The 13,550-nt window shown below is 47.6% G+C and overlaps 1 protein-coding gene across 1 annotated transcript in view; it reads right to left on the reverse strand.

The window, feature by feature from the left end:
- Positions 1-13,550, reverse strand: part of ALK (ALK receptor tyrosine kinase) — a 678,293-nt gene that overhangs the window by 119,702 nt on the left and 545,041 nt on the right. Inside the window, 2 exon segments of the mRNA XM_032497290.1 lie at positions 5,842-5,942; positions 7,855-7,986. Coding sequence (XP_032353181.1) covers positions 5,842-5,942; positions 7,855-7,986 — 233 coding nt within the window.

Raw genomic sequence — 13,550 nt, forward strand, 5'->3', positions numbered from 1 at the left:
CACACAGCATGGTATTGGTACAAAAACAGACATATAGACCAATGGAACAGAATAGAGAGCCCAGAAATGAACCCACAAACTTTTGGTCAACTAATCTTCGACAAACGAGGCAAGAATATACAATGGAATAAAGACAGTCTCTTCAGCAAATGGTGTTGGGGAAACTGGACAGCAGCATGTAAAGCAATGAAGCTAGAACACTCCCTTACACCATACACAAAAATAAACCCAAAATGGATCAAAGACTTAAACAAAAGACAAGATACAATAAACCTCCTAGAAGAAAATATAGGCAAAACATTATCTCACATACATCTCAAAAATGCTCTCCTAGAACAGTCTACTCAAGCAATAGAAATAAAAGCAAGAATAAACAAGTGGGACCTAATGAAACTTACAAGCTTCTGCACAGCAAAGGAAACCATAAGTAAAACAAAAAGACAACCTACGGAACGGGAGAAAATTTTTGCAAATGAAATCGACAAAGGCTTGATCTCCAGAATATATAAGCAGCTCATACGACTTAGTAAGAAACAAACAAACCACCCAATCTAAAAATGAGCAAAAGACCTAAACAAGCAATTCTCCAAGGAAGACATACAAATCAATAGGCACATGAAAAAATGCTCAATATCACTAATTATCAGAGAAATGCAAATCAAAACTACAATGAGGTATCACCTCACACCAGTCAGAATGGCCGTCATTCAGAAATCCACAAATGACAAATGCTGGAGAGGCTGTGGAGAAAAGGGAACCCTCCTACACTGCTGGTGGGAATGCAGTTTGGTGCAGCCACTATGGAAAACAGTATGGAGATTCTTCAAAAGACTAGGAATAGACTTACTGTATGACCCAGGAATCCCACTCCTGGGGATATATCCAGAAGGAACCCTACTTCAAAATGACACCTGCACCCCAATGTTCATAGCAGCACTATTTACAATAGCCAAGACATGGAAACAGCCTAAATGTCCATCAATAGATGACTGGATAAAGAAGAAGTGGTATATTTATACAATGGAATACTATTCAGCCATAAAACCTGACAACATAACGCCATTTGCAGCAACATGGATGTTCCTGGAGAATGTCATTCTAAGTGAAGTAAGCCAGAAAAAGGAAGAAAAACACCATATGAGATTGCTCATATGTGGAATCTAAGAAAAAAAAACAAACAAAGCATAAATACAAAACAGAAATAGACTCATAGACATAGAATACAAACTTGTGGTTGCCAAGGGGGTGGAGAGTGGGAAGGGATAGACGGGATTTCAAAATTGTAGAATAGATAAACAAGATTATACCGTATAGCACAGGGAAATATACACAAGATCTTATGGTAGCTCACTGAGAAAAAAATGTGACAATGAGTGTGTATATGTTCGTGTATAACTGAAAAATTGTGCTCTACACTGGAATTTGACACAACATTGTAAAATGATTATAAATCAATAAAAAATGTTAAAAAACAAAAAACACAGCAGTCACAAAGTTTCTCTACTTCCTATCCGGAAGTCCTATTTGCCCATGGGGATGGAGTGAGGCCAGCTTGAATAAGCCCTATCAACGCAGCCATGACACTCACTGTATTTTGCTGCCTAGTTACACCAAGATGCTGGAGAATGCCCCACCAGCCAAATCCCCAGGGAAAGGATGGGCCCTGTGTCCAGGAACAATCACCAGCAACCTGAAAAGCCTCACAAAGTCAAACCAGAGAGCAATTTGCTGAAAAATTCCCTAGCCTCCAGTCCTGGAGGCCCTGCCCCATAGGGGGCTCCTTCTCAGCAGGGCTTTGAGCAGAACTAAACAGATGGCAGAGGGCAGTTCCAGATGCCAGGCTCCTCTTCCATGCTCCTCTGTCCTGATATCAGCAGCCTCCAGTGGCTAATTAAAGTTTTTATCACCACAGGACTGAGGTCAGGGGCAGAAAGGCCCAGGTATGTTCCAGGTCCCAGTGCCTGTGTGTCTGTTTGTCCGCATATGTGTGTAGGGAGAGGACAGAGGTGGCTGTAGCTTCCTCAAGGTCAGAAAACCAGCAGCAGCTGGGAACTGCCCTGCCCTACAGTGTCGCTGCAAATTAAGTAGGTCACGTCCCACTTCCTGGGTCCTTTTCACTCCTGCAGCTCATAGAAGGAAAACTACTTCCCTGTTTTGGAGGGGAACGAGATTGAGGGAACCCCACATTCCACCTCGCCAGACCTTGTTCTGTCCTGAGAACATGGTTTAAAATATTCTAGTCACAGGCAGGCTATTCAAATAAAATAGAATTTCAAACCACATGGGGCTTGCTGAGGCATTCAGGCTTCTAGGATGTGTGAAAGGCAGGGGGAGGGGCAGAGACAGCCCCTGCCACTCTCCCATCCTTTTTATTACCAGCAGCTGCAATGCTAGACACATCCGAGTGTGTCTCCCAGCCACAGCCCTACGCGAGCAGTTCTGACAGCGAGTGAACACATGAAAGCCACCACGAGGCTCCCCTCCCCAGTGGCAACTTTAATTATTTGAACTGGAGCTCAGCAAAATGAAAATAAAAATAAAATAAAATCTGAGTAAGTTGCAAGCAGTTTCCCAGTTTCCAGCAGAAAATATAGATTGTGGGTGGGGTGGGTGGGGGACAAGAAATCCCCCAGGGCTCCCTTGTTTACGGCTGGGCTAGGCAGAGGTCTTTAAATATTCATGCCCCATATGCAACCCTGCAGAGCCATGGAGGAGGCAGTGTCTGCACCATGGCCAGACAGCAGAGAGAGGCAGCTGGCTGAGGTGGCTGCAGGGGTCTGAAGGGAGGAGGCTGGAGCTGGCATGCTTTTGGAATATCCTGGAAGCTGACTGGCACAAAAGCACACCCTGACTATGTCTCCATTGTTGGTGGGCATCTGACCTGGCTCCACGTGGGCTCTAAGGTGCTCTCCCAGCCCCTTTTGTCTCCACCACCTCTGTCCCCCACCCCATCATGTCTAACCCCTTCTCTGACTCATCTTTCTAAAAGGCAAATCACATCATGCTCTTTGGCAGCACAGGTAATGGAGGCTAACTTTCAGCATGGGCTCAGAACGAATTTCGATCACAACCAGAAAGGACGCCTATGGCCAGCCAATCTTAAATTTCAGTGTGCATCCAAATCACCGAGGGCGGGGTTTGAAAATACAGATCCCCAGGCCCCAACTGGTGATGTCATTCAGGAGGTCTGGGGTGGGACCCAAGAGTCTGCATTTATTACATTTTCCAAGTGACTGTAACTGGAGAAACATAGACCTACTGGTTAGCTCATAGCTAGATTTTCAAGAAAATGCACTGAAGGTGACACCAGTTTCTCTACGGGAATCCACTGATGACTGTGGGTTTCTTGAGGGAGCATTTTGAACTACTATGCAATTACTTCAAGTCCCTGGCGGTCGCAGGGATCAGGACTGTCAGGGTTTAGAGAAGGTGCTCAGCGGGGGGTGTCAGGCCCAGAGCTCAGCTCAGCCAGCCTCCTGACCCTCTGGGCCTGACCCTCATCAGACATCTTTACCCATGGCTCTACCTAGTGTCCACCTTCCTGCACTGGGGCCCCATAGCCAGCGGAGGCCTCTTTGGAGTTGGGGGGTTTGAAGGCCCCGAGTCAACCTCACAGTCTCACACAGCAATGCAACATCCGTTTCCCCATCACCGATGTTCAGCCAACCTGGAAGAAGGAAACCAACTTCCCGCCTTTTGCACTTAGGACTGAGTGAAATAAATGGCAGGGCTTACAAACCTGAAAATGCATATTTCTATTTTGGCCATTTATTTTTCTGATGAAAACATTTCCCCGAACATCGAGAATTCAAAGGCCTATCAGCCTGAGATGAATGGTATGGAAACCTGAATTTGGAATAACTGAGCAGAATGGACTCACTGCCTTCCCCTCACTCCTTGTGCTGAGCCAAGTTCCGTTCCCAGCAGGAAATAGCAGAAAGAGCCCAGAGCAAATCTGACCAGAGGAATAATAAAACAGCCCAGTACAACGAAACGCCTGTTTAAGCTATTGATCAACCCAAAGGTTATTAGAAAAATGATGAAGTATTAAAAAATATCATTTTTACCTTGACATTTCTTTTTCCGAAATCAGGCTCATACGAAATCTAGTGAAAAAGACATTTAAAGATGAAATGCTTTTAAGGATTCCCCCTGTCCTCTCAGATGGGCCAACCAACCTTCCTCATTTAGATTTCCTATTAAGAAGCCTTACTTTCTAGGCGCTGCTCTGAGGCACCCAAGAAATATCAATGATGACTGAGTAATTCCACCATCTGCATCGGAGCATGGTTTCTCAAATACAACTTAACGTAATGAATCCATTTATTTGTGCCCTGACTTCTTCCAGAAAGGATTTAAGGTGGCTCACAGAGACACATAAAATCTAGTCGGAGAGCATAACCTAGTAGAGGGAGAGAACGATGGGGCAAATGCCGAGTTAGAAAACCTAACCAGAAGTGAGGCTGCTACAAACGCCCATCACAAATCCCTATTTGCCTACTGGGTAACACCTCAGATTTAATTCAACCATTCTTCTGATTTAAACAAATTCTTTGATACACCTTTTCCATTCTTCTTTGTTTTATGTCAGTTAGCTTTAATTTCACAAAAAGCCTTGAGGGCTTGATTTTGCCTGTACCTCTAGGCAGGGGAAGCCTGTTTCCTGCACCACTGCTGGTCCAAACCCCACCTGCCTGGGATTTCTACCAGCCCGTGGAGGGGGAGAATCTGGTCAGTTTCACAATGTCTGCAACTTGAAAGGAAATAAATTGTTCAGGGAGCACATAGCTATTCCTGAAATGAAGCCAGAAAGAAATTTCTCCTGTGAGTTTCCAGAAAGAGAGGACTGGCCAGATCTAAGCTATGTGTTGGCTTTCTACTACGTGCAAGATGTTGACAAGGTGCCTGGCGGGGAGCGCGAAAAAGCACAGGCATGGCCCGGCTCTCCCAGAGTGTGGAGCCTGGTTTTTGGCTAAAGTCTTCTTCCTCCCCCCCCCATTCTCCTTTGTCTGTTTATACAGGGTACCAGGCATTGTTGGCTAACTGTTGTAGTACTTACTTTGTGCCAGACCCTGTGATAAGCCCTTGACATATATTAACCTATTTAAGCCTCTCCTTCTTGGGGTAGGCACTTTTATTATCCCTACTTTCCAGGCGAGCAATCTGAGGCTCTGAGAGGTTATTAACTGACCAAAGAAACTGTATAGCCAATCAGTGGTGGGAGCTGGCTTGGACTCAGGTAGTTGATTCCAGGGTTCACAAGCTTAATCACTGGGCTATGTGGGGGTCTACGCACATCTCCTGGTCTCTAGAGGATATGCTTGTGCTGAGAAACATGGCACCAGTCCACCAGTCCTCACACTAAAGAGGTAACAGCTACATGAACTGTTTGGGTAAGGTGGCTCTGGAGGTTCCTCACTGAATGCCACTGATGCCTTAGTGGAATTTATGTTAAGTCAAAGTTTTGCTGCTCTACAAAATTTGAAATGTATTACAAGAGACTGGTATTTTTACAAAGGACTCTGTAGAAAGTCGCTGTTATGCTCCCCTGTTATGTCTTGAAAAAATTTGAAGGGTTTGCTTAAATCAAGGTTCCTACTGCAAATAGTTCAGCGCAGCTGAGTATGGTGTTTAAGGGAAGATTCCCTGCAGACAGGGACTTCACCACGTTGATGGCTACTCTCTGTCTAGAAGATGGCACAAATGGCCCTCTTGTCCTCCCACAGGAGAACAAGCTGTCCGGCCATCAGGCTACTTTGCTCATCTGTGTGGGTCCCCCTGGAAGCGCCCAGGGTCTGAGGTGTGAGGAGAGGGCAGAGAACTAGAGGGACACAGACTTGCCTCGCATGGAGAGTTCTTCAGAGGCGCAGGGAACGTAGCACTGGTCGCCGCAGCACTTTCAGAAGTGGGGGTGTCAGTGGTGCCGAGCGACAGGGCGTGGCCTGGTGGAGAGGAAAAGGGTCAAAAACGTACCATCCTCGTGCCCTGAAGGGCCTTGGGGTGCAGAGTTAATGGGCCCTGCACCATTCCTCTCTAGCCTTGGAAAATCTCTGAGGACACTGGTTTCTGCTGCCTTCAATGGATAAGACAGACTACTTATCATTGCCTACAAAACCTGGCTCACGCCAAGGTCTTCATTCCATATCCTGTGATGTCCCAATGCCATACATCTGGGTTACTGCAAGCCCTGATCTCCCAAGGTCACCAGCTTCAGCCCATGGTCTCGGAGCAGCCCTGAAGCATGCTGGGCTCCCTGGGGCCCATCTCTCCCCATTTCCAGTCATGCCAGCGCTTTGCCCTCCAATGGTTTCTGAACTTTCACTCTCTTCTCCCTGCTCTGGAGCTAGGTTATCCTGTGCTCTGTGCCCTGACCAGGAAGACTCATTTATTGTTTCAGGCACTGAGCTGCCTGAAAACCTGGTGGAACATGAGCCCCCAGCCCCTGCGGTGGTGGGAAGATGCACCTGTAAACCTCCAGGAGCTGTGGGGTATCCTGCAGACAGTAGGTGCTATGGAGATGGGGCCAGAGTGAGCCCACAACTTTTAGGGGCCTCAAAGAATGCCAAACAGGACTTTAAGTCATTCATATCTTCTTTCTATCTCTTAGCTAAGTCTTTATTGAGTTACTTCCAAGTAACAAATTCAGACAGGCCCAGAGCAGAGTAACTAGGACAGGCCAGAAATCTTAGAAAGCACGCTTCCCAACCTTGAGGAAAATTCAAAGAGCTGGGGTAATGTGACCAAGGAGAGAAAGGGCCTTTTGTGGTGGGTAGTTCACAACGGTTGTACTCAAATATCTGAAGGGCTGCCTCTTGGGGAGAGGATGAAGTTTAGTTCTGTGGGGCTCCAGGAGCCAGAAATCACGATCAATGAATAGAACTTACAGAGCGGGTGTGGCTTATCTCCAGCTAAGGAGATAAGCCACACCCTGGTGAGTGACTCTGAGCTGTTAAATGGGGCACTGAGAGCCCTGTCACTGGAGGTATTCAGCAAGGCTGGTCATCTGTTAGCTCTGGGTGCTGTCGGGGACTATCAGACTGAGAGCAGAGGCGGGAAGATCACGTCTAGCTTGGAGCTCCTGGTTCTCTTCTCTGCTCCTACAGATGCGGCACAGAGGATGCCATGTGGTGAGGACGCCAGGAGGAGAAGCAGGAGCCTCTGTCTCTGGGGGAGGCCCGGCAGAACTCCCCCGTGGCTGCAACAACTCAGCCTCCTTTCTAAAGGGGCCAAAAGCCAAATCACTAGATGCAGCTAGCTCTGGGGACCGAGGACAGAACTGCAGGGCTCTGCAATTAAAGGAATCTGTAGGATGTATGATCTTTGCTTGGAAAGACAGGAATTTTGGTATGAGGGTCTCTGGCTCCATAAAAAGCAGCGGGTAAATACAGAAGGGTGGGGGGTATAGCTGGGGAGGCTGGGCGGCAGGGAACGAACCAGATATGCTGCAAGGTTCCCAGGGCACAACCCAGGGCAGATGACACAAGGCTTCCCTGAGCCTCAGCCTCCCCAGTCATAAAGAGGGCTATGGTTTTCCTTACCTGGCAATGAGTCCTGTGCCTGACACTGAGTAAGCTTCAATAAACGTCCACTGAATGGACAGATTGTTACTATTGCTGCCGTTATTCTTGTCTTTTAGCTAAGAAAGATCCTTCATCAAAGTTCTCATTTTAAGGATCAAAAGGTGACATCAGCCTTGGCTTGATTTAATCATTCTAATGCCCAGGAAGGTCTGAAGAGCCAGCCGTGTGGGAGCACCCCAAGGCAGGTGGGGGGAGGTCCAGCGACTCTGGGGTGATGTCCCCAGTCTCTTGTCTGGCCAGGTGGGCACCAGGGGAAGGGAAGAGAGGGCAGTACCTTGGTGGTCCCAGAACTGGGCATCCTTTAGGGTCTTGACTTGCCACTGAGGCGTGTGGGGTAACAATGAGTTTTGTGTCCAGCCGCAGAAGCCATCCTCAAAATTGCAGTAAAAACCAGCAGGGAGCTTACCTGCAGGGAGAGCAGAAAGGCACGGTCATTTCCAGGACTGCTAAAGGCAGAATATGCCAACATCAAGTAAAACTGGCTAGGCATGACCAGTTATCCTCATTAATAACAGCTCCCCAGCCAACCCTCCTAATGATGCTCCTGGTGAAGAGAAGCCCAGTCCCTAACTTGTACACATGCTGGTTTACTCTCCTGCTCTTCAGAAAATAACAATAACAACAACAGCTCCATAGCACGGCTACTGTTAACCCAGTTTTATACATGACAAGGCAGAGGCTCAGAGATGTTAAGCAGCCTGACCAAGGTCACACAGCCAACATGTAACTCAGCTGGGATTTGAACTCAGCTCTTCTGCTTCTAAATTCTGTGCTCTTTATACAGACTCACCATGAACATGACCCTAGAAAAGCTAATGTGTAACTCATTGAAATACATTTCTAATGGTTGGCACACTAAGAATGTGGTGGTGGCAGTGGTAGTGTTGGCTGGGAGCTGGTTTAGATCCCTCAAATCACCCTTGTCTGCAGATACACGTATTGTTCAAAGCTGTCCACCTGCTCTCCTTTATTTCCCAAACCCCTTGCGGTTAAGTGAAGCTGGCTCTGGCCAATGAAACGTGACTAGAAGTGATGCGTGTTTCCTCTGGATTGAGACTGGGAAAAGCCCTGGTGTTATTTTCAGTCTCTCTCTTCCCCTGTTGAAGCTGCCAAGGAGAGCTCTCCCCGGGGGCACTGCTGTGCGATGGTGGCACGTCTGCCAGCAGGGACCCTGAGAGATCCTGTGGGGCAGAGGCCCCTCTCAGCGCAACCCTCAGGGGATAGGTACTTTAAACGTTACGTTAAACCACTGAAATCTGGGGGTAGTTTATTCCTGCAGCATAACCTAGCCTATCCTGACCAAGCAAATGCAGGCCCTGGGGCCTCTTTATATCATCATCTGTTAGCTCAGCATAAAGGGCCCAGTTATGCTTTTCTCTACATCAGCCTGACCTCAGGTCCCATTAAAGAGGCCACAGTCAGCTCCATAGACCATATATTTCCCCCGGCCCACAGAGGGAGGAGGGCAGGGGAAGAGAGTTAGAGACAGCTCACTCTCTCCAGCTTATGTGGAGAATGGCTGCAGGGAAGGCTCTCAGCTCGGAGGCACTAGTGGGACGTTCCAGGCTATCCTGATAGTGCCCAACAGCCCCTGCTAGGGGGGCTGTCTCCCTGCAGGGGGAAAGGCACTCTCCAGCTGGACCACTGCTCTCTGTGTCCTTCCTGTCTCAGCCTTCTTGGCAACAGCAGGCTGACAAAGAGGGCCCTAACGCTCCCTGGCTGTGACAGCACCTTAGTGAATTATTACTCATCTCCCCCTGATTCTCTGTGCATTTCACACAGAGGCAGAATTATAAATTAAAACAGGCTGTCACTGACTTTGAGCATCTCTTCCCATTTATACCCCCCTGAAAAAATCATCCCCCACCCAAGCCCCACATGTTCCTCTGATTAAAAATCCAAAAGCTAAGGAGATCTTTTTGTTTTATTTTTCATGCCCCCCTCAAGGGACCTTACATTCAATTCTTTTGCAAAAACTAACTGGTAGCTGGAAGTGACCTTCCATGAAGTGTCCTTCACACATCTGTTTTAAACCCCCGACTATGGTGGAAGATTCCAGTAGGCGATGGGCTCCCAGTAGAAGAAGGAGGCAGGACTGAGCAGGGTCCTGCACACCGTATCCCTACGTCCTTACCCTTTTAGGAGCTGGAGGCAGAGGACTGACTCAGCCTGACTTATGGGTGTTGGTACCTCATCAGAACTGGAATCTGGACACCTGGACCCTACTCACAGCCTCACCGCTTGCTATAGTGTGACCTCAGGCAAGTCATTCCCTTCCCCAGAGCCTCAGCTCCCTCATCTGTAAAGTGGGGTAATACTAGCATATATTTCACAGGGCTGTTCCAGGACAAGGTAAGGGAGAGAGTGTGGAAACATTTTGTAAACAGAATTGAGCAAATACAGAGTGGTGGTGGCATTATTAATTGTCATTCATACCTGGGACAGGGGAATTCATTAGGGATGGGCTGAAACAGCCAACACTGCCCTATGGGGCAGAGACAGGTCCCTAGCTGTCTCTCTAGAAATGCCTATACCTTCCACTGGGACAGGAATAAGAAGAACCCTTGGCATTCTCTCCTTCTGGAAGCTTATCCTTATCCTAACTTGGCAGAGGATCCAGGGTGAGCTGGGATTGGAAGCCCCTTTGTTTTTGGTTGATTGAGTAAAGGAGATGAGGTAGGCAAAATAGTTAGGTCAACCAGCAATTTATGTGACAATTAAAACCTTGAAGGGTGGGCGGGGTGCTGAGAGGACTTCCACTACTTTAAGTGCATGAGGGCATGTACTCAGCAAGAAGCCAGTCCTGAGGAAGTCTGTGGGGTGGGCGCCAGTACAGACCCATTAGCAGATCACGCTGGGTTGGGGAAATTGCTGCTGGGACCACTGCTGAGCACAGTGCTGGCCCTGGCAACAGTCTTTGATCATCGCTTTCTCAGGTTCATCCAGCCCAAGCGCCTACTCAGTGCTTGGCACATTGTCGGACCTCAATACTTATTTGCTGAATGGAATGGGAGTGGGTTCAGTCCCCTAACCTTTTGCCAGTTAAAGTGTGGTCCAGGGACCAGCCATATTTGCATCACAATGTGAAACTGTTAGAAGTATAGAATCTCTTCCCCCTAGGCACCCCACTCCACGCTCTACTGAATCAGAATCTGCATTTTTAATGCCCTCCGGGTGACTCCTGTGCACTTTGCCGTCTGAGAAGCACTGCTCTAACCCACCCTCTTCTTGGGCTGCAGCCAGTTATTTCGTTGGCTGGATGGCCAAATCGGCCGTGTGTGGGTCAATCAATCCCACAACATTTGGCAATTATGACACCTGATTCCACTCTAAGAGAGACAAATTGGTCGAGTCATGGAGATGTGACCTCAGCAGCAGCTGCAGGAACTGCCAAGTATAAACTCCAGGCCAAATGACACTGCTTCTTTTCCTTCCTGTGTGACAACTCTGTTAGCATTTTTGATAAATATGTGTTATACATTTCCTTGAAAATATAGAGTCATGGGAAAAATGCTAGAAGAAATACATCAAAATATAACGGTTATCTCTGAATGTCTGAGAGGAAGGATTATGGGCAATAGTTATTTTCTCCCGTGTACTTTTTTTGATTTTCCAAATATTTTACAACCAACATGTTTTACTTTACAATAAAGAAATAAACTTTAAAAAAGTGTTTTTGCCTGACAGGGAGAGTATCCCCACCAAATAGACAAGATTTTTGAGTACGTGGAGGGGAAGCGAGCTGCCTGCGGTACCTGGTGAGTCAGTGACCCATCCAAGGGATGAAGCGGGGCCACCTGACCCTTTCCCAGTGCACCGCATGCCATCAAGGCCATTGCTCAGGATACTCAGGGAACCCTGAAGGCACCTTTCAATGGGTTTCAGCATCCTGGGATGTAAACGTGGATCGGCACATTTAATTAGAAAGAGGGAAGGTGGGTGGTTGGTGGTGTGTGGGTTTGGAGGACAGGGTGTGAACGGACACATGCATGATTGGATGCAGAAGGACAAGGGCAGCGCCACCTCTGTCCCAAGTTCCCTCCTCATCCAGAAATGCTCCTCAAGGTTGAGTCTGATCATCTGAATGAAGCTCTAGTGTGTACTATGTGGAATTCCTTCTGGGGAAAGTGTGGAGAGTTGAGCCTGGGAGTTGGCAGGATATAACCTACTTTTCCATCTAAATTTCAACCATCGCAGGACTTGGTTGAATACCCTGGCTCAAGGTTAGTGACCCTCATGGGGGTTCCTTGGAAGACCAGGACATCCCCACAGGCTTAAAGTGACCACTGCTCAGAGAAAATGTTCTAAGAGGTTCCAGACCACCTGGGAAGGACCAGATGAGGTCAAGAGCATTGTCCTTAATGCATCACAGACATCAACACAGCAGCAGGCATCACATTCCAACTCATACTACAGGTGAAGAGAGTGAGGCCTAGATGGTGGGCATGAATGATCTGAGTTCCCCTAGAAAGACGGTGGCAGAGCCTTGGACCTTCCCTGCCTTTTCCTGGACCCTTAATCCTGGGGGTGGTACATTAGCTAAGCTGTGCTGGAAACTTCTGGAAACTCATAAAACAAATGAGTTTGGCTTGCAGTGGTTCAGAGTGTGGGCTCTGGAGTTATACTGGGTCTGAATCACTGCTCAGGCCATGGCTCACAGTCTGATCATGGACTCCAGGTTCCTCGTCTGCACTGACGGGTAGAAAAGCATCACACAGGATTGCTGTCAGGGTACAACAAGCTAATACATGAAGAGCGTTTAGAGCAGCTCCTGGCATCTAGAAAATGCCCAATAAATGTTAGCTGTTACTGTTACTACTGCTGTTATCTTCATGGGGATGGTTTCCAAAATCAACAGCAGCCAGTGTGGTAGTGAAAACAGCAAAAATGCCAGAGAGAAAGGGGCACACAAAAAAGGAAAATGATTATTTGCTGAAAGTACTGCCAAGATCAGAGTGGCAAAAAGATCGGAATCCTTTTAATTGAATTTCTATCAACTGATTTCTGTAGCAAAGAGTTCAGTGCGGGTGTTCTCCAGGGTGGAGCTGTCATTATGAGAACTGGTCAGATCAGCTTTAAAGTATGGCTGAAAAGGCTTCTGGGCCCCAGGTGCCTGCCCTCCTTATGGGAATCAGGCTGCCCTCAAGCTTGGAGTTGGCCTTGAAAATCCATTAATTGCAAGCCCCAAAATGGTGGGAAAGTGCCCTGAGCCCACAGTGATGGGCTGGATCCCACATGGCTCAAAGTCTAATCATGGCTGTCTTCCTGACATGCTGTGTGACCCTGAACAAATCAATTACCTTCTCTGTGCTTTCATTTTCCCAATTGTAAATCAGGGCATAGACTGCCTGACCTGTGTCCCAGCTAGGAAGTGGGTATCAAAAACTTTAAAAAGGCTGAAGCAAAATTACACAGCTCAGAGGCACAGCTGGAAATACTGCAGAGACAAATAACTACAGAGACACATACAGGTTTCTGCCTGGGGCACATGGGCAGGCCTGGCTTCTTCAAGGCCCATGTGTGCAGTGAGAGCTCCGTGAGAAAGCCAGGAGCATTCAATAAGCAAAGGGCTTACCTGCAAATCTTTACTGAGTTTTATCTAAACCACCACAATTCCATCATTTGGAACACTTCACTGCAAAGTTTTGTACAAAAAGGAAGTTTTTCTAATTGAAAAATGGATTTCTTTATTGTTTCATTTAAAAGGAAATATGTAAAACCTTTCTCCCCTCAAGGGAAAAATCTGTCCTCCAAATGACCTGGAGGACACTGTTAACTTTTTAAAGCAATTTGGCAGGTCACAGCGTCTTGGGGCCAGTGTATGTGAGGGGAGGGGCATTTGCTCCAGTGTCCGGGCCGCACAGCACCCCAGGCTGCTGCATCCTTTCCCGGCTGCGACTGCATTGTTTCCCTCCCACTCCTGTGTTGGATTTTCAGCACTTCGAGGACAGGTGCTAGTGTTACTCATCT

The sequence above is a fragment of the Camelus ferus genome, chromosome 15, assembly GCF_009834535.1.
Source record: "Camelus ferus isolate YT-003-E chromosome 15, BCGSAC_Cfer_1.0, whole genome shotgun sequence".
NCBI lineage: Eukaryota > Metazoa > Chordata > Mammalia > Artiodactyla > Camelidae > Camelus > Camelus ferus.